The 22,725-nt window shown below is 55.2% G+C and overlaps 11 protein-coding genes across 11 annotated transcripts; 4 read left to right on the top strand and 7 right to left on the bottom strand.

Annotated features, from left to right (window-relative positions):
- Positions 1 to 453: 453 nt before the first annotated feature.
- On the bottom strand, positions 454 to 2,052 carry INS49_007922 (uncharacterized protein; the record flags this gene model as incomplete). Its single annotated transcript, XM_043168668.1, has 1 exon — positions 454 to 2,052. The coding sequence occupies one exon, from the start codon at positions 2,050 to 2,052 to the stop codon at positions 454 to 456; it is 1,599 nt and encodes a 532-aa protein (XP_043026348.1).
- A 1,511-nt stretch (positions 2,053 to 3,563) lies between these two features.
- On the bottom strand, positions 3,564 to 3,893 carry INS49_007923 (uncharacterized protein; the record flags this gene model as incomplete). Its single annotated transcript, XM_043168669.1, has 2 exons — positions 3,564 to 3,719; positions 3,864 to 3,893. 2 exons carry the CDS (start codon positions 3,891 to 3,893, stop codon positions 3,564 to 3,566), a joined length of 186 nt encoding a protein of 61 aa, XP_043026349.1.
- Positions 3,894 to 4,820: 927 nt separating this feature from the next.
- INS49_007924 (uncharacterized protein) lies at positions 4,821 to 5,656 on the top strand (the record flags this gene model as incomplete). Its single annotated transcript, XM_043168670.1, has 3 exons — positions 4,821 to 4,927; positions 4,975 to 5,473; positions 5,525 to 5,656. 3 exons carry the CDS (start codon positions 4,821 to 4,823, stop codon positions 5,654 to 5,656), a joined length of 738 nt encoding a protein of 245 aa, XP_043026350.1.
- Positions 5,657 to 5,692: 36 nt separating this feature from the next.
- On the bottom strand, positions 5,693 to 7,335 carry INS49_007925 (uncharacterized protein; the record flags this gene model as incomplete). The annotated part of the gene is made up of 2 exons (XM_043168671.1): positions 5,693 to 5,935; positions 6,022 to 7,335. 2 exons carry the CDS (start codon positions 7,333 to 7,335, stop codon positions 5,693 to 5,695), a joined length of 1,557 nt encoding a protein of 518 aa, XP_043026351.1.
- Positions 7,336 to 7,856: 521 nt separating this feature from the next.
- On the top strand, positions 7,857 to 9,732 carry INS49_007926 (uncharacterized protein; the record flags this gene model as incomplete). Its single annotated transcript, XM_043168672.1, has 3 exons — positions 7,857 to 8,091; positions 8,194 to 9,570; positions 9,677 to 9,732. 3 exons carry the CDS (start codon positions 7,857 to 7,859, stop codon positions 9,730 to 9,732), a joined length of 1,668 nt encoding a protein of 555 aa, XP_043026352.1.
- A 2,985-nt stretch (positions 9,733 to 12,717) lies between these two features.
- INS49_007927 (uncharacterized protein) lies at positions 12,718 to 14,237 on the top strand (the record flags this gene model as incomplete). The annotated part of the gene is made up of 6 exons (XM_043168673.1): positions 12,718 to 12,891; positions 12,946 to 13,000; positions 13,064 to 13,121; positions 13,174 to 13,252; positions 13,310 to 13,995; positions 14,060 to 14,237. The coding sequence occupies 6 exons, from the start codon at positions 12,718 to 12,720 to the stop codon at positions 14,235 to 14,237; spliced, it is 1,230 nt and encodes a 409-aa protein (XP_043026353.1).
- A 773-nt stretch (positions 14,238 to 15,010) lies between these two features.
- Positions 15,011 to 15,843, bottom strand: INS49_007928 (uncharacterized protein; the record flags this gene model as incomplete). The annotated part of the gene is made up of 3 exons (XM_043168674.1): positions 15,011 to 15,184; positions 15,245 to 15,327; positions 15,417 to 15,843. 3 exons carry the CDS (start codon positions 15,841 to 15,843, stop codon positions 15,011 to 15,013), a joined length of 684 nt encoding a protein of 227 aa, XP_043026354.1.
- Positions 15,844 to 16,598: 755 nt separating this feature from the next.
- On the bottom strand, positions 16,599 to 18,023 carry INS49_007929 (uncharacterized protein; the record flags this gene model as incomplete). The annotated part of the gene is made up of 2 exons (XM_043168675.1): positions 16,599 to 16,931; positions 17,061 to 18,023. 2 exons carry the CDS (start codon positions 18,021 to 18,023, stop codon positions 16,599 to 16,601), a joined length of 1,296 nt encoding a protein of 431 aa, XP_043026355.1.
- A 733-nt stretch (positions 18,024 to 18,756) lies between these two features.
- Positions 18,757 to 19,128, top strand: INS49_007930 (uncharacterized protein; the record flags this gene model as incomplete). Its single annotated transcript, XM_043168676.1, has 1 exon — positions 18,757 to 19,128. The coding sequence occupies one exon, from the start codon at positions 18,757 to 18,759 to the stop codon at positions 19,126 to 19,128; it is 372 nt and encodes a 123-aa protein (XP_043026356.1).
- Positions 19,129 to 19,316: 188 nt separating this feature from the next.
- Positions 19,317 to 20,285, bottom strand: INS49_007931 (uncharacterized protein; the record flags this gene model as incomplete). Its single annotated transcript, XM_043168677.1, has 1 exon — positions 19,317 to 20,285. One exon carries the CDS (start codon positions 20,283 to 20,285, stop codon positions 19,317 to 19,319), a length of 969 nt encoding a protein of 322 aa, XP_043026357.1.
- A 744-nt stretch (positions 20,286 to 21,029) lies between these two features.
- INS49_007932 (uncharacterized protein) lies at positions 21,030 to 22,463 on the bottom strand (the record flags this gene model as incomplete). Its single annotated transcript, XM_043168678.1, has 3 exons — positions 21,030 to 21,059; positions 21,376 to 22,114; positions 22,183 to 22,463. The coding sequence occupies 3 exons, from the start codon at positions 22,461 to 22,463 to the stop codon at positions 21,030 to 21,032; spliced, it is 1,050 nt and encodes a 349-aa protein (XP_043026358.1).
- Positions 22,464 to 22,725: the final 262 nt, after the last annotated feature.

The following is a 22,725-nucleotide window of genomic DNA, read 5'->3' on the forward strand; positions in this document are numbered from 1 at the left end:
CTCGGCAGAACGAAGATCTCTGATCCAACATCAGCCAAAACTGTCGAGAGATTATGGTGGCGACGGTGAGTAATCGCCACAGTGTACTTTCGCTGGCTCGCCAGGCTCGGGGATGCACTCACTATATGCAGTGAGGATCTGCGTCTTACGCTCCGGATCATCGAAGAGTCGAGAACGACGGCCGTTTCCTTCATTCTCGAGTTATTGTCCCGGCGCTAAAAAGCTGCTAGACTGAGAATTGATAATTTCAATTTCATTAGCTTAAGGAGGAAAAACCCAAGCAAAAAGGTAGTAATATTACCACTATGAATGGCGTTCAGCGGTGTGGAAAGGGGAATACAATACAAAAACCACAGCCTTATGCAACAGCATTGGCTATATACAAAGCAGCTCCCATCCTACAATCGCGCAAACCAAATAAACCTAACCCAGGTTGCTCAGCACAGCCCAGACCTAACTATCCTCCCCAAAGCAAGGCCCCTTCCACGCCTTCGACTTCATGCTCTGCCTCCTGCGCTCCTGCTCGGCATTAAGCCGCCGCGTCTCGTTGCGGGTCCTGCGGACCTGGCGGCGAGGGTTCTGCGACGCGGGCGATTTGCGGTCCTTGGAGACGGCATCGAATGCCTTTAGGTCCGCCAGGAACCTGCGCAGGCGGAGGCCCGTCTTGTCGCGTATCCACGCGTCCAGGTCCTCGTCGCAGGCGGCGCAGATGGCCATCTTCAGGCCCAGTAGGATGTCCCTGTCGTCAATGTCCCTGTCGAGCTGGGCGGCCGTCCCGTTCGTGTCCGAGATCGGGACTTCTGCGGGCGATCCGAGTTTCTCCTCTGTCTGGCGTCTTGAGCGCGATCCACTGGGCGAGCTGAAGCTAGACACCAGTTGCTGTGAAGCCTCGAGCTTTGCGACGGCCTGTTGGGCTGCCTCGAGCTCCATTTTCCTCTCGTATTGCCTCCTTTCGTCCATGTCATCCAGCTTCTGTATCACTGCATCGAGAGCTTTCTCGAAGGAAGAGGACCTCCCTACGGCACAACTCCAAGTGGCAGGCAGCTGCGGCACAGTGTTAGCGTCCTGCAAATTGTGAGCACTTGAGGACTTTCCCGGCTGTTCCATGGTGGCCTCCGATTCTTCTTCGATGGTTGGAGGCACGGGCGGAAGTTTTGCGTGTGATTTCCGCCGCAGGACTGTCACTCTGGACCATGGCTTGCATAGTGATTGGCCAGAGTGGTGACGACTGGCCACTTGGGACTTAAAAGACTGCGTTTCTGGAAGGTCTTTGGGTGGTGTCGCTGGCTTCTTTTCAAGGTCTTTAGCAAAGCCAACAATGGATTGCTCGGAATGTGACACTTTTGGAGGAACTGGGGGCCCCTTTCCAGATTCCGCAGATTTCCTGACTTTCTCGGTCTTCACGGAGGGCTGGGAGCGATCAGGAGTTGGATCCTTTGCTGGCACCGGAGGTTTTGTCTGCATTTCTGCCAAGATGTCTGCACTTTCATGTTCACGATCTTCTGGAGACGGAGAGTTATTATGTATCAAGACTCCTGCTGTTGGCCATTGTGATGTGTCTTGCATGTGCCGACGAAGGCTTCTCCGCGGTACAGGCTGGCGCTCGATTGGCGGCTCCTTCCGAGGAGTCCTGTCGACCAATGACTTTGCACTATGGGGTGATGAAGATGATAATGATGTGTTGTATGATCCCGGCTGCTTGTTCTGCGATGTGGCCGGACTTGGGGAGTTGAAGTACGCATCGATGATACCCAATTTGTCCGAAGGTGTTAAATATGGCTCAGCTGCCGTGGCTCGAGAAGGATGGATGTGATCGACGGAAAACTTTCTGTTGCTGTGAGACTTAACAGCAGTGGGCGCAGCCTTTTTGCGAAACCAGGGAAGCAGACTTTTGTTGATGGGTGTTTCTGTCGTGTTCGGGGCCTGCAGTTGGGTTTGCGGGCCCGAGGGATCAGCTTCACTCTCATGGAAGTGTGGCGCCACTGACTCCTCAGGAACGGACTCCTGCTCCGATGGAGTAACAGTACTCCCATCCACTTGTACAGGAGCCATGGGCACCTGTCTTTCGTTTGTATTATTTACAGCTAGTCGTCGCTGATGAGTCGACTCCGCAATCCTTGGCATCTGCTCTCGCGAAGTCACTGCCAGCCCGGCAGCTTTGAACTGTCTGTGGTAGGGCAGAAGCTCTGTCACTGTATCCAGAGTCGTCGGGGAGTCCGAAACTGTGGGTGTAGACCGAGGCAGTTGTGGCTTTCCGTCGGAGTTGACTGCCGCGGAGTACTGCTCAAGTTGCTTTGTAAATCGAGCCAAGGTTCTTGACTGGTCTCGAGTCCGGGCAGGTTCCGGAGCTGGATTGGGAAGCGGTTTGCTCTTGGTAGGCGACATCAGACACGAAAGACAATCCTGCTGTGATAGTCCCCTACTGAGGGACTCTTCGGCAAGGGGACCAAGAGCTGCGAGTCGGTTGTCCGCCATCGCCCTCGACGATGCAGTTCTGCTTTGTTGACGAGGATCTCCAATCGGTCTGGCACTCCGAGAGGTAGGGGGAGCGCGAGCGACGTAGCTAGCGTGCCTCTTTGCGTTATTTCTTGGGAACTTGGTTAGTTCCATGCTGCTGCTACCGTCGAGGGATCCGACGTGAGCATATTCGGGCTGTCTCTCAGAAGAGGCTACTGGACGGAATAAGTCAGCCAATGCGGTGGTCATTTTGGAAGTGAAGAACGGACCATGATGACCAGAATCTTCCGGTACTTGCATAAGAGAGAATTCTGTTCCGTCTCGAAGTCGCCCATAGTTCATCGCATGGGCCGCGGATGCGGTCTTGGGTTTGTCCTGAGACTGAGCGACGTTGTGCGGAACTGGCGTGACTCGAGGGCGAGAATGCACAGGCGGGTTTGGGTCTGCGTCACGTCGACGAGGTGTGTCCAGGCCGGCGATCCATTGTGAAGAGCCAATCCGTGGGGTGGCTCTGGAGTTTCTTTTCTGGACTGAGGTACGTGTACCAGATGGGCGCAGGCCCGACGAGGATGTTGAGTGGGCGAAGGACACTCTGACCCTGCTATTTCTGTTGCTGACGACGCGACGTCGGCGCCGTCCGACCAGTGCTTGCTGTGCACGTCGTAAACGAGACAAAGGTGGACTGAGAGGCCTCTTGAGGACATCTTTAGCGGCTTTCGTGGACGGGTTCGCAGGTTGAGAGGAGGATGGGGCGGGTTTAATGGTGGGCCGGCCATGCGGACTTCCTTTCTAAGATAAGTTGAATGCAGGCATCGTCCATATTCCAAAAAAGGCTCCGTTGTGTAAAGCGATCCCGAGAAAGACTACCGATGTTGGCGAGGACTAGGGCGAGTAGAGCATGGCAGAGGGCCTGAGAGGCGCCGGGTAGATTCACAATGTCATTGGGAGGGAAAATAACAAGGACAGGACGAGGACAGGCCTTCCACAGCAAGTTGGCGTCGGCCTGGACCTGACCGGAAGGAGGGAGAGTGATCATGGCTACCGGCAAGTGGGTAGTGGAGGAGCACAGGTGAGCGAGTGCTCCTGCCGTGCAGTCGGCCGCATCCTCATTTGATGTCCTTGATGCCAGGGCTAGAGTAGCTCTCGAGCTGCCTCCGCCCCTTCCTCAGCAGAAACTCGATGGCAGCGAAATCACGCTTCTCAATGGCCACGTTCTTGTTGAACTCGGACCGCGCAAAGGCCTCAAAGTGTTTCCGAGTGACCTAGAAGCACAGTGTTAGTAATTGGCAGATCCTTCGTCTTTTGAGAGGCTCGCGTGAGCGAGCAGTTGGGTTGAGGAACGGATGGATCATCACATCTGGTTTCTTGCGCGTCTCTCTCAGGCACTGACGATACAAGCTCAGTACCTCCTTCTGTAGACCTGACAGGCGAGCCATAGTGAGCCTCTTTTGTCGTATTTCTTTTTTCGGGAGATGTGGTCAAGCTGGCCTCGGGAGTGTTGGAATCCCATCAAGTTGAGTTGTGTTGATCGAGAAGTTTTCGGTGCATGGGCCGGGTGATGGTGGACGTCATTACTAAACCCACCCCTAAACTGACAGCTGCAGCACGGAATAGGGGACCTGCGCCCAGATGTGAACCCCTGTCGATTCATGGCACAACGACGCTCAGCATCCACAGCAACCGCAACTCGCCCATCCGGCCTGCAAATAACCCACAGTCCTGAAATCAATCTCAAGATTTTATTAATACACTATTCTATCTTGTTTAGACTGTTTTCTTTTCTTTCCCCGGTCTCTCTGCTAAGCCACAACGATAATGATAATCCAATGGAGTATTTCCGGAGGCAATCACTTTCGCTACGCAAGGCTTTAGACAGTGACTATTCAGTCCACTTCTGCTTCAAAGTCGTCTTTATCCTGGCACGGACAAGGGTGACATATTACCAAACATTTTATCGCGCGGTTCGGTCCCTAAAAGCTGGGGAAAAGAAGTGACATCCGTTTTCATGAAGACATCTCTGCCCTAAGACTTGACTCCGTGGCACTGGGACGGAGGTCATCCCACTCAGGGTTTCTCATAGCAAGTCTTCCCACTGTAGCTCATCCTGTGGAAGGGTTTCCTACTCTCCCACAGGAGCGTTCCGCATAAGAGGGTATTCTATAGCAAGTTATCCCTTAGCACCTACTGCGACAGCGCAGTCCTCCCAATGTTACTCGCTTGGGACATTTTCGGCAAGCACGATGTGGCCGGCCAGATCGCTGCTTGGCTCCCTAAATATTCCATTCTCGTGGTAAGCTGCCCCGATCCTGACGCAGCTAGGCTCACCATGACCAGTATCACCTGCCTAGCTACTACCTATGATGATGGCACGCCCATACCACTCCACCGCCAACTTGTCAGACGTCAAAAACTTCCTCAAAAGGGCAAAGGACAAGACCAGGCAGGCCTTCCATCGAAGTCATGAAACCATGTCAGTGTCCTGGTCATCGTGTCAACTCTTGCTGACCCGTGCCGCAGCTCTTGCTCATGCTGTTACGACGACCACCCTCCTAAAGACCTCGTCAGGTTGCCCTGCCAGCACAACTATTGCAAGCAGTGCTTCCACCAGCTCGTCCTGAACGCAATCCAGGCAGAAGCCAACTGGCCGCCCAGGTGCTGCGGCGCCGCCCCCATCGACCACAACACCTGCCTCAAGAACACCCCCCGGGCCCTCACCAGCATGTACAAGCAGAAGCGGCTCGAGTACTCGGTGCCGATCGGCCAGAGGTACTACTGCCCGGCGCCGGACTGCGGCCTCTTCGTCCCCGCGGACAAGGACAACACGCCGTTCCGCCGGGCGCGGTGCAAGGCGAAGCACGCCACCTGCATGGACTGCGGGCAGGCGGCGCACGCGGACGCGGTGCAGTGCCCCAGGAACAAGGACATGGAGCTCGTGCAGGGGATCGCGCGCCTGGAGGGCTGGCGGCGGTGCTACCGCTGCCTCACCATGATCGAGCACACCAAGGCCTGCCGCCACGTCCGCTGCCGGTGCGGCGCCCAGTTTTGCTACGTCTGTGGTGCCGTCTAGTGGACCTGCGGATGCACCGAGGGCCAGCTCAAGGCTATCAAGAAGCGGGCGAAGCGCACTGAGGAGGAGAGGCGGTGGGAAGAGGAGAGGAAAGCATTCTGGGAGGCACATGCATTCCGCGGCTTACAGTAGTTTACCAGTCATCCATTACCCTCTTTCAGATTGAAGTTAATAGTATGATGATACGCTGCCGGGATACGCGCCAGGGGCCTGCCGACTGGGCACGACAGTTTCCTCGTCCGAGCTGTTCTCGTCTCCAAAGTCGTCGCTGCGGTCCGGTGGCGCGCGCATAGCATTCAGTGTGAGGTTGTCCAGCACCGGGACGTCGAAGGGCTTCAGGGTGTGAATCTCGCGCGCCGAGGGCATCTGGGCAAGCAGGGTACCCGCGGGAGTGATGGCCTGGGTGAATATCTGACATGTTCGATCAGTAAAGGTCGTCCAAGAGTAACTCTGGGCTGGATTGAGTCCATGGTGGAGGATGGAGTGCATGTCCTCACCGTGTCATTTTGCTTGGACCATTTGGCTTCCAGCATCTCGATCACGCGCGTCTCCTCCAGCTTCCCGGCGTCAGCGCCCCATGTCGTGCCCTTCTCCACGCGGCGGTCCTCCCGCTTCTCTGACCACTCCTTCTTGAGCCTTCCGAGCCCCGATGACTTCTTTGACGGGTCCTTGACCTCGACGCCTAGCTCCTGGTACGCCGCGTGCAGCCACCCGATCGCGTTGCCCGTCTGCCCGCCCAGCTCGGCGTCAATGCCGAAGAAGCGGCATGCCTTTGCCCTGCTCGTGCGCCGCAGGTCTTCAAGATATTTGATGAAGCCCTCGTTCAGTTTGCCGGTGCTACCTCCTCCGCCGCCGCCGCCGCTACCTGAGTCTTCCCCTTCCTCTTTACTCTTCTTGCTGCCGAACCGTATGCTGCCGCCACCAATTGGCCCTCCCCCTCCTCCTTGTGACGCGCAGAGCGAGTGCGCCTTGGCTGCGTGCTCCGCCGCGGCGACACACAGTCTAGCAAACAGGTGTGCCCGCACCTTTGGTATGTCTGGCGCCTTGTACATCCACTCCTTGTCGTTCTGGTTCCTGTCCTGCGCCACCACCGCCGGGTACGGGTCATCCTTGAGCACGGCGAGCAGGGTTGCCTCGGCGAGTGCCAGCTCGCTTTGCGCCCGTGCGGTGGCGGCTGATACGTCTGCGCATGGTGGTGAGGAGAGGTGGGAGCCGTGAGGCCGCTCGGCACGGCGCGCGAGGTGGTCGTACACACTGGCAGCGTCGAGGAGGTGCTTGGTCGCCGTCGATATGGCGGCCTGGCGCGGCTGCGAGCCGATGGCGTACAGGTCCTCTGTGGTGGTGGTAGAGAAGAGCGGGTGGAGGGCTGTGCGTGCCAGGAGGGTGTAGGTGTAGCCCAGGGTAGCCAGCACGAAGGCGACCTCGTGCTCCAGGCTGTGAATCTTGACCCTCGCGTTCTCCTTCTTTCCTGGGATGAAGACGTCTGCTAGCGAGGGCCGCCACTCGATATTCAGGGGCACGTTGGACCGCTGGATGATGCTGAAGATCTCGAGGCCATTGCCGATGGTGCGGTGGTTCAGGCCCGAGTCGACGGCGAGCAGGTACGGAAGATAGCCTGTTATGGCAGAGATGATGGTCGGCAGGTTGGCGCTTTGCGACTGTGGAGAGGATCGCTTGTGTTTCTTGAGAACATCTCGGACGACACCGCGTTGGGTGCTCGCTGAGAGAGGGAGGGAGGGGTGCGATTCGCAGGTCAAGCTCGAGGAGTAGGAGAAGGCTGAGGTCGTGGGGAGGACGAACGGGTAGGGCATCTTGAGGAGACGGTCTGCAGCGGGTCTGTAAGTTCAGGTATCGGCCAAGGTCAGACCGCGTCTTGGAGACATTATTTGTGTTTTGAGACGTACCTAATCACAAACGAAGGCCACCGCCACAAGCTGTCGCGCTGAGGGGCTCAAGCTCTTGGCATTGGCGTTGGCATTGGGTATCGTGGAATGTATTGCATGTGCCGTCTGCTGGTCGAGCTGCAGGGTCCCCTAACAGACTGATGTCATGGCAGCCACAGCAGATGCCTGTCGTCCCTGGGGACAGCCCCACCAGCAGCCGGAGAGCTGTTAGATGCCGATCCCGGGGCTACAAGGGTTGTGGGAAGCTGGAGCTTGCTTCTGGACAGCTTCCAGAAACCTCAGTTGGGCTGCTGCAATAAAAGTTCCCGGACGATCCACCCACCCTCCACCGGCATTTGGGTACCACGACCGCGACCACCACAATCATCACCACCCTCTGCGGCCAATTCTCGAGATCCCACGAGGCCCCAGTCGTCCCCAGCTGCGCAATGGCTGGAACACCTTCAGGTCGTCACCACAAGCCTCGACGCAAGGTCAAGCAGAACGGCGATGGAAAAGGGTTCCAGCTCTCCAAGGCCGAGACCCTCGTCAGGGCGCCCTCCTTCCCACTGTCAGCCTTTCTCTGGCCAGCAAGAGGCTCAGTATCGCAATGGGAGGTCCTTCCTCTCATTCTTATGGTAGTCGGTCTGTTCAGGTGGGCTGCTGGTCTCTGGGGATACTCAGGTGAGCATTAACCCCGAAGCAGTGTGCGAGCGCGGCGAGCTTGTCGACATTGGCCCCAGAAGCGCAGAAGCGCCCGGCTGACTTGTACTCGTGTGTTTGCAGGATTCCAGAAGCCTCCAATGTTCGGTGACTACGAGGCCCAGAGGCATTGGATGGAGATCACAACGCAGCTGCCCATATCGTCATGGTACTTCTACGACCTGGAATGGTGGGGACTCGACTATCCGCCCCTGACGGCATACCACAGCTGGCTGTGCGGCAAGATTGGCACTCTCATCGATCCCTCTTGGTTCGCGCTCTACACGTCGCGGGGCATCCATGATGCCAATCTGAAGATATTTATGCGAGCGACTGTCATCGTGTCCGAATACCTCATCTTCGTCCCGGCGGTGGTCATGTTCGTGAGGAGGTACGGCAGGCTCCTCGGTGTGTCGAACTGGACCATTTCGGTCGCCCTTGTTGCCGTGCTCATGCAGCCCGGCACCATACTCATCGACCACATTCACTTCCAATACAACACGGTGATGCTAGGTTTCGTCACAGCGAGCATGTCGTCCATGCTTGCCGGTCGCTTCTTCTGGGCGTCAGTCTTCTTCGTGGCCGCACTTGGCTTCAAGCAGATGGCTCTCTACTACGCACTACCCGTCTTCTTCTTCCTCCTGGGAAGCTGCCTTTTCCCCCAGATTAGGATCACTCGTCTGCTGGCCATCGCACTCGGCACCGTCGTCTCGTTTGCCGTCCTGCTCGTCCCACTGGTCGCCGGTGCACTGTATGACAAGAGCCAGGGCGCCTCTCCCAGAGCTGAGCTGCAAGGAGCCGATGCTCGCTTGCCAATATTTCAATGGATCGAGGACTACATCGATACGAATGTCTTCTACTGGCCTGTGATCGAGCAGCTTGTCCAGGTGATTCACCGTGTCTTCCCTTTCGCGAGGGGCCTGTTTGAGGACAAGGTCGCAAATTTCTGGTGTGCCCTCAACGTGGTCGTCAAACTGCGTCAGTACCCCTCGGAGCTTTTGCAGAAGGCATCCTTGGCTGCGACCCTTGCGTTCAGTCTGGTCCCCAGCCTGATTCTGTTCTTCAAGCCCAAGAAGGAGCTATTGCCCTTGGGTTTTGCGACTACGGCATGGGCATTCTTTTTGTTCAGCTTCCAGGTTCACGAGAAAAGCGTGCTGCTCCCCCTCATGCCCATGACTTTGCTCTTGGCCGGTAACAACGGTCTTGGGAAGGACACTCGAGCATGGGTGGGATTTGCGAATATCCTGGGCTCGTGGACGATGTTCCCTCTTCTGCAGCGGGTCGACCTGCGTGTTCCATACGCGGTGATCACTGGGCTATGGGCTTACCTCCTGGGTCTGCCACCCACGTCTCTTGGTGCTTACTTTGAGAGCAGCAGCGGCGCGTTGACACAGTGGGCCACTTTCCTCCTGCATGGCGGCTTCTATCTAGCCATGGCAGCTTGGCATGTTCTTGAGGGTCGTCGCCCCGCCGGTGGACAAGCCGGATCTGTGGACCGTAGTCAACGTTGGTATCGGTGCAGCAGGTTTCGGAATCTGTTATCTGTGGTGTCTCTACCGGTTGGTAGTGGAAGCCCAGATTCTACCCAGGAAATCCGTTTCCACGCAAAAGAAAACGCAATAGCGTTCGCAGGCACACGCACCCTAAATTGAGTGCCCGATATACCAGGAGGGAACTTGCTCTATTTCAAATTTGATACAATGTGGGTGGCAGGTGTTTTGTGGACTTAAAAGCATAGCAGGTGGCATTATACCAGTCTTGTTTTCATCTTCTTCTCATCTTTCTAGATATTCCTGCTGTACTCTATGTATCCGCACCACGGATCTCAACCATGGGAGTCGAAGTCCAGAAAAGGCAATACCCAGCTACAAACATACAGGTGGCAACAATTTCGATCGGTTGACGGGACAAAGGTTCCCCGCTCAGCAGGATCTTATGGTGATTTTGGCACGACAGCCTTGTCTACATTACATGCCGCATGCTGCATGCCGCCTGCCGCTTGCCGCACGCGAGCGGTCGGGGATCCAAATGATGGTGTACAACGTTGCTTACGCCACGCCGCGCCACACACCCTCAGGGCTGGCTGGGCCTGCGAGGACAGCATTCAGCATACACCACATGAGCACGCCCTTGCGGACCTCTTCCACGAGTCGAATCCTGCGCGGGGCAAGGCCTTCGCCAGGCCGCTCGATCGGGCCCCAGCCTGCTGGCAAGCAGGCAGGCTCCCGGCGATGAACTCTTGAAGTGGCATGGGTGGCTGCAGGGCCTGCACCCTCTTTGGAAGAAGCCTCCGCGATCTATTCGATGATTGTGCATGCGCTCCGGGCATTCATGGTTAGCCGAGGGTTCTGGAAGGGCTTAGGGACCTTCGTCGATTTCCCTTGCTCTCTTTCCTACGAGGGTTAATTTTGCCCACTGTCCTGAAAGCTCTCCTCCTGTGGATTTATCTTGGTGGGAGAGCCCATTGATTCAGTACAGCACGAAATGGAGGGGAAAGGCCAGGCAACACGTGAAGAGTTTGGGCGTCGATCAGCGCGGCCGTCGATTCGGCCGCTTCTCATCTACGGAGCATTCCCGGCACTGGGGGTCTGTGGCGGAGGCAAGCGCATGCAGGCCGCTTTTTTGGGAGCCCCGTCCAGGCCAAGTACCGAGTTTCAACCAATTCCAGCTTCCAGAAGCCTTCGTCAGCGCAGAGCCCTGGTCAGCGGCCTTGAATTGGCATACAGCCAGCCTCTTCCCCCGCCCCGCTTCCACCGAGGCGATGGTCAAGAGAGATGCAGGTGCTGCTGGATGCAACAGGTGAATGTCGAATCACATAATATTCGTTTGCACAATTTGGACCCGGGCTGGCTGATTTTATGCTCTGTTGGGTTCGTAATGTGTCGCAGGACTTGAGTGCTGCGCCGTAGACTAGCAAACGGTGCCTCTTTCTACGTGATATCGCCATGAGAAGGATTGGGCGAAGGACGGGCCGTGGGATGCCAAGCCTAGCGGACTGCGGCTGACAGATGGAAGGCGTCCATCCACACTCTCTTTCTCACCTCTCACCTCTTGCCCTCCCCCTCTCTCTTTCTCTTTCTTGGGGGCCTGGAATGCTCACCACCAGCATCCCCAGAACACGGATCTCGCAGGCTCGCGTTCCATCGGTCGTTTTGGGGAGTGGGCTCGGTATTTCATTTCCACGGGAAATCGAGCAGGGGATCAGGGGATGCCTGGGAAATAAAAGAGTTCCATCGTAGGGCAGGGCTGACTTAGCCTTCGAGCTAATCCTGTGCGAACCACCCCCACAATAAGCCGCTTATGTACCGCGCCGCAATCTATTTCGACATCAAACCTACCCATTGGGCTGAGGTAGACACTACGCGGCCACAGGTTTGCCAGCAACGACTGTCCTGCGCTCGTTCGGCCGCTGGATGACGAGCGTCAATGAAAGCGTTCGCAGAGTCATTGTCTGGGCTGCATGCCACGCTTCAGTGGCATGCCATCGTCGTTTGACCTGTTGGGACCTACCCTCGCGTTCCCACCCATTCTACCATACGGAATGCGGTACCCTCACAATGGAGGCATTCTGACAGATCAACAAGTTGGTCTTGCGACTTTCTGTACATGCACCAACTGGGTCTGGGCAAAGAACACACACCAGTTCATGGGTTGCTAGTGCCCTGTGTCGGTTTTATCCGAGGACACCCATCAATATCTGCCAAGCCTAACTCGCCAGTCCGAGGTTCAGCCACCACCTCGACCTCGCACCTCATTACGCTCCATTGAGCTCTGCACATGATGGTCTATTGGCTCGATTGTTAGATCCTGGGTGGACGCATCGCCCACCGGCTGGATGCGGCGTCGCTGCTGCACTGTAACCCAAAGTGCGTCTTGATACCGGACCCCATTGGAAGCCCAACATCCCCCTCCCCCAAGCTCGAGTCGAGGCGAAGCCGTCTTCCTCGCGGGCCGTTCCAAGGCTCCAAGATTCCCTCTCGTATGCTAGTGGAATTGCAGAAGGGCTGCCATTTTGGATGATGCCAACGTTTCCATTGTGTCCCCAAAGTGATGGGCAAGAGGGTGGCTTTCGGTTTGTCACTAGAAACCCCAAGCTCCACCCTTCAAGGTCTCCTACGCGATGTTGGTGGCCCGAAAGGGCAAGTCCATCGTGGGAAGGATGGACAACATGGTCTTGGTCCTTTGAAAACACCAACATGCGGCAAAAGACGTGGAGAGCTGCTGTGGCTAGCAAGCTCGCCGGAAGCTAGTGCTGTCTGAAAAAGCTGAGCGTGGTGGGACAGCTTGGGCCAAGGGTCGTGTTGCTATTTTCCACATCTGGCTGGCATGTTCGCACTGCAGTCAGCAACAAGTGAGGTCGATAGGATTCCTCTTTCGTCTTATTCTTGGACCGGCGGGCCCTGCTCACTGCTCACACCCACGCCTCTGCTACCCTTCTGCTGACCCACGTAATTATCTCATTTTCCATGACCCTCCCGGCCCAACTCCGTCTCTTCTGTCCATTTTGTCATCTTGCCTCACTCATATTCACTCACGAGGTTGCATCGACACAAATCCGCGATATGCAACATATGGGCTTCGAAAGTCCAAGTTGAATAGCCCGAGACCATGATGATGTTCTCGAAGATATTCGCAGGCCTGACAGCCTTGGCTACTGTGGTCAGCGCTCAGAGCACGGAAGACTCCGACTCGGCTACGTCCAGCACACCGGCAAGTAGGACTGCCTCGGCTACGTCCTCATCGACCTCCGCCGCAAACACGCTTGACGTTGCTGTGGGCGCAGTATGGATCCCGTCCTGAGTTATGAGGATGCTTAGATGTTGACCAAGTGTTTAGGAAGGCCACAAGTTCACCCCACAAGTCACAAACGCTTCCGTTGGCGATATCATTCGTAAGAATCGAAGCATGCACACTCCCGCCTACGGTATCTCACTGACACGATGCATGCGCACAGGGTTCAGATTTTATCCAACAGGGCATTCAGTCGTCCGGGCGGAATACAGGTATCCATGGTTAGTATCTCCCCGCCGCCATGGAGCCTAGGAAATCCTAATGTCAACTTAGTATACCCTACGAATATACCGGCGCGAACAAGGTCGGCTTCTTCTCTGGCTTCGAGAATGTTGCCACAATCACCAATGATGTAAGTCGGCACGTTTACTTGCGCATCGAATATCACCACTCACAACACGCACGACAGGGCCCTACTTTCGAAGTCAGGGTGAACGACACTGCTCCCATCTGGTTTTACTGCGCAGCACCAGGATCGTGCATTGATAACTGGATGATCGGCGTCATCAACCCCAATGATACACAGACTCTGGACGTCCAGCTTGCATACACAAAGAACACAACCACCCAGATGGTACCAGGCGACCCCTTACCTTCTGAAACTGCTGCTGGCACCGCGGGTGCAACACCAACATCAGGCTCATCGTCCGGGTCCGGCAGTCATTCTCATTCCAGCCCACCACTCAGCGCTGGAGCTATTGCGGGTATCGCCATCGGTGGAGCAGTGGTGCTCCTCATAGCAGCGACACTCCTCTATTTGTGTGGCCGAAGAGGGGGACTGGACAAGGCATACAACCGACAGAGCAGGCATGCTATGGCTCCGGCGCCCATAAGCGAAGTGAAATATAACCCCGGCGCAAAGAGTCCCGGCCAAGAGACATTCGCAACAACGGCTTACTCCGTCACTCCTTCGAACGATCCATATCAACAGCATCAAGGGCACGGCGTGCCGCAAGGCCTGCCAGGATATTCCGTACACAGTGGGAGCCCACCGCCGATGAGCGTACACTCCCAGAACTCGTATCAGCATTTCGGGGGCCAACCGGGCATGGGAACTCCATACGCGCAGGGCTCGGACAGCGGAGGTGGATTATTGTGAGTTACATCTGATTCGGTGGTCGGATGCTGGGAACAGGATTTGACTGACAAGCCTTAACAGCAATGTGCCACAGCGCCACGGCACGCCGGGACCACCTCAGCAGCAGCAGAACCCACAAGCTCCCCCGGTTGAGCTGCCGACGTCGCCCTCGGCCACGCAGGGCTACGCAGCGACGCGGACGTTTAGTTGGGCAACGGGTGGCGAGGGCACGAACCACCGATCGAGCAGGCCTTCATGATGATCACGACATCACACTTTCTTTTCCATTCAACTTCAGCACAAAGATATTTTTTATGCCTTCATCGTAAGGCGTGGGGTTTCACATACCTTGGTACGGCGTTGGAGGAGTTTCCTGGCACTCACTCAGGAGGCTGATATTCATGTGGATTGGGTTGGGTAGAGGCAGCGGGTCATGGCTGACACCGTCACTGAACATTCATTTACTGGGATGGACGGTTACCTTCCTCGCATTTGCATAGACTAAGCAGGCCTCATGTGGCCTTCTATCGCCTTTCAGGGCTTTCACTGCAGAACACATCTGTGACGGCAGTTTCTTTGTCCAAGCAGTATTCACCATTGACGGGCTGGTGATGAGATGTGCCGAAGACGTAATCAAGCTGTATCCAAGCAACTCTGTTGGTCCAACGGCTCCTGTGGCGCCATTTTGAACGGACTTTTCCTGTTTGTCGCGTGACACATTTTGCTGCTTTGTGCTGCCAGGGGCCGTTGGTATTTATGCTCTGTGTTCACTGTCCCAGCCGTTCAAACACGGACAGCTACAGAACGACCTGTGGATATACTGCGGTTTACCCGGTACGAGAATACCAGTGGGGCTGTTTTTCGCAGGGTTCCCGAGAAAGAAAGAGCTGCTCGAGCCAATTATGGAGGTCGCCCAGATGTTTCTTATCACACAATAGTTCTGACGGCACTGACAGAAGAAAATTTATCTTAGTAGACGGCGGTAGACGAGGATTAGTATTTGTGACTACTTTCCATTTTCACTTTCAAGCCTCATTGGCAGGCCTTGAACCTCACGAACTGTGCCGAATCGTCCTCGTACAGCTCGAAATAGTTCTCATGGGCGGTCCAGTTGGATCCTCCGGCGCACGCAGGATCACAATAGTCGCGAAGTTTATCAGACCAGAGGTTCAGTGCCCGGAGTTGCTCGCCTTCCCTTGGCCAGGCCTGACGATGCGCGTCAGCGTGCATTACTCATAAAAGAACCTCTACGCCCAAGGCACTTACAGAAGTTGCTCTCGCTCCAACCAGCAGATTGTATGACTGATTGGCATTGTGTCGCGGTGAACCAAACATCAACGCTGCGATGACTGCCACATGGGGTCTGATTTCAGCATATCGTCGCACGGTACACACGGCGAACATTCTAGTTCGGATATGGACTTGGGAATCTCCTTACTGTGATCCGCCGGGAATGTCCCAGGAGAAATCCCCTCGCTCGTCTCCTGCACACACGAGCTGGCATTGCCTCCACCCCCGCCGAGGTAGTCGCCCACGACCTGCCCGCCCTGGCTGTGGCCCGACAGGACGATCTTGGCGTCCGGGCAGCGCGTCGCGTAGTCGGTGACGGCCTTGCCGAGGTTGGCGATGCGCGTCTCGGCGGACTCGCAGTGGTCGTTGAACACGGCCGGGTACTCGATGTTGGACCACAAGCAGTCCCAGTCCTTGCAGATCGCCTCTGCGGCTGGCAGCTGCCGGCCCGGGGAGGGCTCGTCGGTCCCGCGGACGAGGAAGACGTGGACCACGGAGCAGGCCAGCGGCGTGCAGAGCGCGGAGAAGGCGCCTGGTATCACCGCCGGGAGCAACAAGAATCTCGTGCCGCGCATTGTGCCTGTTCTTCAGTCCTGATCCGTGAGTTTGGGGAAGGAGGCGCTTTCGTGGACGAAATTATTGCCAATCGCGCGGGACACATCGACGACAATTATCATTGCTGTAAAAGCCTGGAGGCAACACATATATACAGACATCCCCACTGCAGCGTTCTAACCCCAGAGTATCTCATCTTCCCCGCAAGATCAATATGCTTGAATACAACATCTGTTCAATACGGGCCGAACAAAGACTGAAAGATCGGAAAATGACGCACATGCTCATGCCGAAGTGATCATCCGTCTGTGCAGGAACAGAATATGAAGTTGTATAATTCCGAGGCGTCGTATCACCTTGCTATATCAAAAGCTTCAAACATCGCCCTCATGTCACAAGAGGGGAGTAGGGCTGGGAAGAAAGCTTTGCTGTTCACGTGCTTTCCCAGAAGCAGTGGATTTCTGCCCATAATGGAGTGTTTCTCTTAGGCATACGAGCATGACAGGCGGTTGCAATGACTCAGGGATGCGGATGGCGCCGACTGTGTCCAGATTGGGATATTTGGGGTGCACGAGAACACCTTTATGCCCACAGGAGCAACCCGCCCTTCCTCAAAAGCTTTCGCTAGAGTTACATCCATCAGCTCGCGACAAGAACGAACAAGGCATAGAGGAGAGCCACATGGTACCCCAGAGCTCAGCAACAAAGCCCTGATCAAAAGAACAAGTCCAGAAACAATGAGTAAGCCAAAGACTTCATCAACGAATCATCATCTCTACCCGCTCTTGTCGACCAGTGCCCTCATACCCGTGGGCCATGTATGCTGAAAGCGCCCCCAGTATCTGCCAAAGTCCTCGGAAGAATAATCCTGAAGGGAGCGAAAGAACCAGTCATCCTTATGTGCAGTTTGGATGTTGACGGAATGCAAGCGTAGGTTGTTGTATATGGATGTGGGGTCTGCAAATTCCTGCACAACCTTGCGCCGCTCGTCCGAATAGATCTGAAGCACACGTTCCGCCGGTTTGCCCTCTTTGAGAACCATCTTGAGCGCGTCGCTCAGCGCCACAGCGTCAAGGAAGCCGGTGTTGAGGCCTAGCGCACCCATTGGCTTCATGATGTCACACGAGGTGTTAGTACTATACCTCTCATGTTTTTGAAGTACAGGTCTAACAGAACATGAGGCTTTTCTCGCCTCCCTTCCTGAGGACTAGGTCTTTGAGAAATGGTGAACACTCACGTTGACAAGATGTGCTGCGTCCCCGGCAAGGACGCATCTGCCCCGCTTCATCGTTGCAGCAAGACGTTGGTGAATAACATATGTCGTTCGGTTTTCGATCTGGAACGGCAGGGGCCTCGGCCCAGGCCAAATTCTGTCATAGTGAGAGTATATGTGCTCGTCTGACAGCAGCTCCTCATTGCTCCTAGTCTCATCCGGGTCCAGGGCGAAGGCAATCCTCCACATAGACTTTTCCCCTGTCACTGGTCGTGTCAGCGGTGTGATGACAGTGTAGTGTACGGGATCCAGCAGATAGGTGGTCGTGATGGGGCTCTCGTCGTAGTTCATCAGCCAGACGTCTGTCGCCAGCAGCTTCTCGGGCCAGGTATGTCCGCTGAATGGTATTCCGAGCAGTCCTCTCGTCTTGGATTTCCCTCCATCTGCACCCACTAGGTATTGGTCAGAGAATGTCTTCTTGTCTCCAGTGGTAACATTCCTGGTCTCAGCCGTGACATACTGGCTTCCTTCTTCATCGTGGATCCCCACAAGCTCCGTGTCGAAGCAGACACTAACAGCGTCCAGCTTCGTTACCTCTTCCAACAATATCTGGCAGAGTATGGGTTGCGGCATGTTCAGCGTGCCAGTACCAGGCGGTCCATTCGTGTCGATCGTCTCTTTAGTGGGCATTCCGCCCACCAGCTCGCCGGCCTTCTTGCCGCCCTTGCCGTCGTCGGTGGGGTTCCGTCGAAAGTCCATGCCGGTGGTTAGAAACCCGCCGCGCTGGAGGATAGCGTTGTAAATTCCGGCGTGGTGGAAAGCGAATTGGACAATGGGGTAGTAGCCGCAAGATCGAGGTAACTGGAGAACAGCAGGGTCTCTCTCAATGACCACTACCTTTACTCCCGACTGGCCTAAGCGTAAGGCAGTAAACAAGCCTACGGGGCCAGCTCCAATAATAAGAACATCTGCTTGTTTTGACCCCATGCTGCTTATCGTTGTCCCGGGTCTTTCTCGTCTACGGCTTAAGATTTGGTCTAGTTCAACAACACCACCAAGATGGGAAAGACTTCAGGTTTTTATAATAATTGGATATCAGCTAACTTTGTCTGTCCCAGTGTCTGCGACAAATGCAAATGATGGCCCAAGCTGTACGACGGAAGCCCAAGCCCCCGTTCTAAAGCTGTTGGTCGGCTGTGTCATGGCATCACGAATGGATTCTTGAGCATACACAAGATAACGCCGGGGGGCCTCCACTGATGATTGCCAAATGATGTGTAATTGCTTCTAGAAGCGTTTTCCCTGGTGGGCCGGCATGGATGGAGAATTGGTGAATAGCGGACAACAGACTTCGGGCGGCGGATAGTGGAGGCTGGGACCTCCCACCACGTCCTGTGGCTAGTTACTTTACCGATTATCGAGGAATTATCAATCCTTGGCCGGATGGAACGAAATTATTGTAAGTTTAGTATTCTAGGTACACCAATTGACATATGATGGCTTTTGCTGATTACGGGTAATGATAAAAGGGGTTGGTTGGGTCTGGCATGACTGCCCGAGGTGCTTCAGTACAACAAATCTGCCCAAAAAGTAAATCCGGGGCTTGTTCTTTCGTGCTATGCTATAGAGCTCGCCTTTGTTTTCTCGGTCTCCATTCATCCTCTCCTATTGGACTTGAAGCAAAAGTGACCCATATCACAACCGCTGGCACAGGGAGAGGATGACAGCCCTCAGTCAACCTGGCTCCATCGAGCCCACCATTGCCCTGTCCGAGATCCAAGCCGTTCTCAACACGTACTGCACCCTCGCCCGTGAGAATTCTGATTGGAAACAAATGGCCACGCTGTTCACGGCTGACGCCAGGTTTCATTTCGGCCCGGACGGGAGCATCGTTGTGCAGCCCTCGCAGTTGTCAGCCGTGGTGGGTGGAGGAGAGGCGGCCTACATCCGTCACCACCTGACGTCGTGGCGCGCCACATTCACAAGCGACACCGAGGCACGTGTCGAGTCTCAATTTCTTGCAATAACTGACCAGGCGCCCCTTGGGAGCCTGGATCACTGGGGCCGGTGGGAGGACACTTTTGTCAAGTAAGGGGCCAGTTGGTTGATCAAGGACCGACTCGTGATCGGGGAGGGCGCGCACCCCGATGGCTGGCTTGCTGAGAGAGCCAAATCTTTTGAAGAGGGCAAATAGAGTATGTCGGGTCTCTCTAAATGTTACATGTTTAGACTGAGGCTCTCTGCTCATCAAGTCCCCTGATCATAGCCGGCCTACCTTTATTACACACCACTGTAGTCAATCTCGAAGCTGTAGGTGGAATCATAGTGCATGGCCCAGTAAGTGTCCCAAATCTTCTTCGTGATGGGTCCGACCTTGCCACCCTTCACGGGCTGTCCGTCAAGACTCGTGATTGGCATAATGCCCCCAGCCGTGGTGCACATGAATAGCTCGTCGGCCTGATAGGCCGTCTCAACCGGAACAACCTCCATACGCACGGGAATTGCATGGACCTTGGCTGCATCGAACACACTTTTGCGAGTAACACCCTCCAGAACACCACGGTCAGGCGTGTAGATCGTGCCGTCCTTGATGATACAGATGTTGAAGCCAGAACCCTCGGTGAGATTCCCATCGCCGTCCGTGAGGAAAGGATGAGTAGCACCTCGGTCCGCCGCCTCGAACATTCCTCGCGTCAAGTCACCCCATTGCAAATTCTTGACCGTCGGGTCAATAGCCCCAGGAGGCACCCGTCGCACCGTTCGGGCGATGATTGCGCTGCCGCCGTCGTGTTGCATCTCGGGCTCCATGACCCAGATAAAGGGCATGATGAACATGTACAGGTTGTTCGAGAGGTCCTCCAGCTTCTGGCCCCGCACGCCCCTGACGCCGCGGGTCACAATAAGCTCCACGAACGCATCTCTGATGCCGCTCTTGGCCACCATGTCGACGAGCGTCCTCTTGACCTCCTCCCGAGGCAACGGCAGCCTCAGCCGCAGCTTTGAGCAGCTGGCCTCCAGGCGGGTGATGTGGTCGTCGAGGCGGAAGAAGCGGCCGTCCCAGACGGAGGGGACATCATAAGTGAGGTCGCTGTGGAGGAAGCCCTGGTCTAGGAGTGGTATACGCGCCTCGGACAGCGGCGTGAGCTGTCCTTCGATCCATGCGATGCCTTTGGCAAAGGGGTTTGTGCTCGATTCGAGTATGCCCTTCCTCTGCTGATATCCAGCGAATACTTTGTCCATTGAAGTCATGTTTGCTGAGTGAGTGGCAGGGGACTGGGTTGATAGTGCAAGGCCATCGAGCCGAAGCTGGGGATAAGGTGAGGGGTTGATACCTAGAGAATAACTAGCATGACTAATCCTGCAGGTTGGCTCAAAGTCCTGTTATTTGCCATCAACATCGTTATGGTGGGCTTGGTTATTTCTCACTGTTTGCAATTCCCGTGTTGGGGTCGAGGTCGCCGATTTCTGATTCCTCCGTTCAGGAGCGTAGTCATGCGATGCGCCTTGTCCCTCGCCCCCGGGCCCTCAGGTATCAGGTGCCCCGACCATAAGGTCGACTCCTCTTGATAAATACTTCTCAGGGCCCTTGACCTGCCCTTCCCTTCTCCTCCTTCACCCTTTCGTTTCCACCCGTTTGACGTCCTTGTGTCTTGGCTAATGGCAAGAAAACCGCATGCTAGCTCGCTCTTGTAGTACGACAGCTGACCGATGAATTGTTTCATATGTATTAAAAGGAACACTACAGCTACTTTTTCCTGCTATTCATTGAGTTCTCTGAACTTGAAGTCTCACCAGAACCTGGTTTGTGTTAAACATTTCTAACTATAGAATCTTCCTGGAGCTCTTTGCATGGCAGGGTGCCGGGCATCTCCTCGTCGAGCACAACAGAACTCGCCTTTCCCCGATTGCTACCCATTGGTGCAAGACACAACCGCGCATACGTTTCCGCCATATCCCATTCCCCACGTGCTCGATGGCTTTCGGCAAGGAATTTTAGAGCATCAGCCCTTTGAACTCCCTGAGCTCCCCGAATCAAGACTTGCAGGTACAGCTCCTCAAGTCTCGGGTCTAGAAGGCAATCCAGTCGTTTGGCCTTGCAGGTATAGATTATCAAGTCGGCTTTGTTTTGTAGTGCTTTGATGCATCTGATGTCGCGCTTCCCGTACGCTGCTTCGTATTTGGCAATCGTCCCGTCAACTATTCCCTCGATGATTCGGGAGAACCACATGCCATCCTTTTCTCCTTGGTCGCCAATTTCGAGCCATTGATCCAAGGTCCCCCTGCTCACAGCGGAAGAGGAATCCAAAAAGCAAAGCTCTGCCCAGGACTGGTTAGTTACCTGCCAAGCCCTGGACGCAATCTCGCTCAGCTCGCTGTCTGGAGCAGTCGCAAGTCCCTTGATAATTATTTGCAGCGGGTGTGAAGTTTGAAGGCCTGTGGAGCCGGAGGATAAGATGGACGCGGCGTAATGAAGAAGCGACTTCACAACTAGCCTAAATTGTCTTGACTCGGCGTCGGTGATACCAGGGCAGTTGCAAAGTTTCAAAACATACATAAAGAGGTTGACGAACAGGGCAGTTGGCTCAGTCTGGACCATAGTGGCAACCTCGTCTGGTGCTCGGCGCATTTGAACGATGGCCTCGCCTAGATTTTGCTGCTGCATGAGGTCCTTGATTTCATCGGTAAACCTGAGCCACCGGCCGGTTATGTGCTCCTCCCTCGCGAAGAGGTCAAGAGCATCTGTTACACCCTTGATTTTCCCTTGGTACTGACCCAAGGTATGCGATCGGGCGCTGTGGAAGATTGCCTCGCTGTTGTAGAATACGTCGGGCTGGTTGATTCTGGTGGTGAGTGGCATCTCCTTGCATCGTCTTTTACGCCGTAGATATCGGTAAAGCCGGGCAACATCGACAAGTTGCCCGTTGGCTAAGAGGACATTCTGGGCCTGGATATCACTGCCATCTTCCGGGCGTCTGCTGTTGATAATGTCTTGCACTCTGCCGGCGTCTATATCAGGATCGAGCCTGATGTTCTTCCGCCAGCCCCAGATTCGGAATCTGTTCTTATACATCTTCGCCCTGTGATTTTGAGTCACACCTGTATCCTGCTGATGCTGCCAATGCTACAGCTCAAGGGGCAGACGTACGTTGGTTTGAAATCAAACTCGTTCTCCATTATCTCCATCACTCCTCGGAGTGGTCTTTTTTCGTCGATGTACAATCTCCTCATTATCGGCTTGTAGTCTTCCCAATAGCTGAATTGAGTGATCGGCCAGTCTCCCCTTTTCAGGGGAGCCACTTCTTCCGTCACATCTTTTGTCGCGGGGAAGCTCTCTGCCAGCAGGGGAGTCACCTCGAATGTGGACTTTGCAGGCATGCCCCGCATGGGTAAGGTCGAACCCTCTGATTCTCTGACAAGCGCCATCATTTATGGTTTTGGGATGCGAATGTACACATGTACGATTGGGCTTTTTTGAAGGTTTCATTCAGCGCTGGCAACTTGACTCCTGAGTCTGGTCACCCCATATCAAAAGCGGAGCAGGAACCGCGGCGCTCCACCTAGTCCCAGAAACTCGATCCAGCATTGGCTCAGTTGGGACTGTTGGAGAGCATGCCAGTGGTTCGTGCAAGTCCAAGCAGTTGGTTCGTTGGAAAGTGGAGCCAACACTCCCGCTTCCAGAACCAGTCCC

The sequence above is a fragment of the Diaporthe citri genome, assembly GCF_014595645.1.
Source record: "Diaporthe citri strain NFHF-8-4 chromosome Unknown scaffold_3, whole genome shotgun sequence".
NCBI lineage: Eukaryota > Fungi > Ascomycota > Sordariomycetes > Diaporthales > Diaporthaceae > Diaporthe > Diaporthe citri.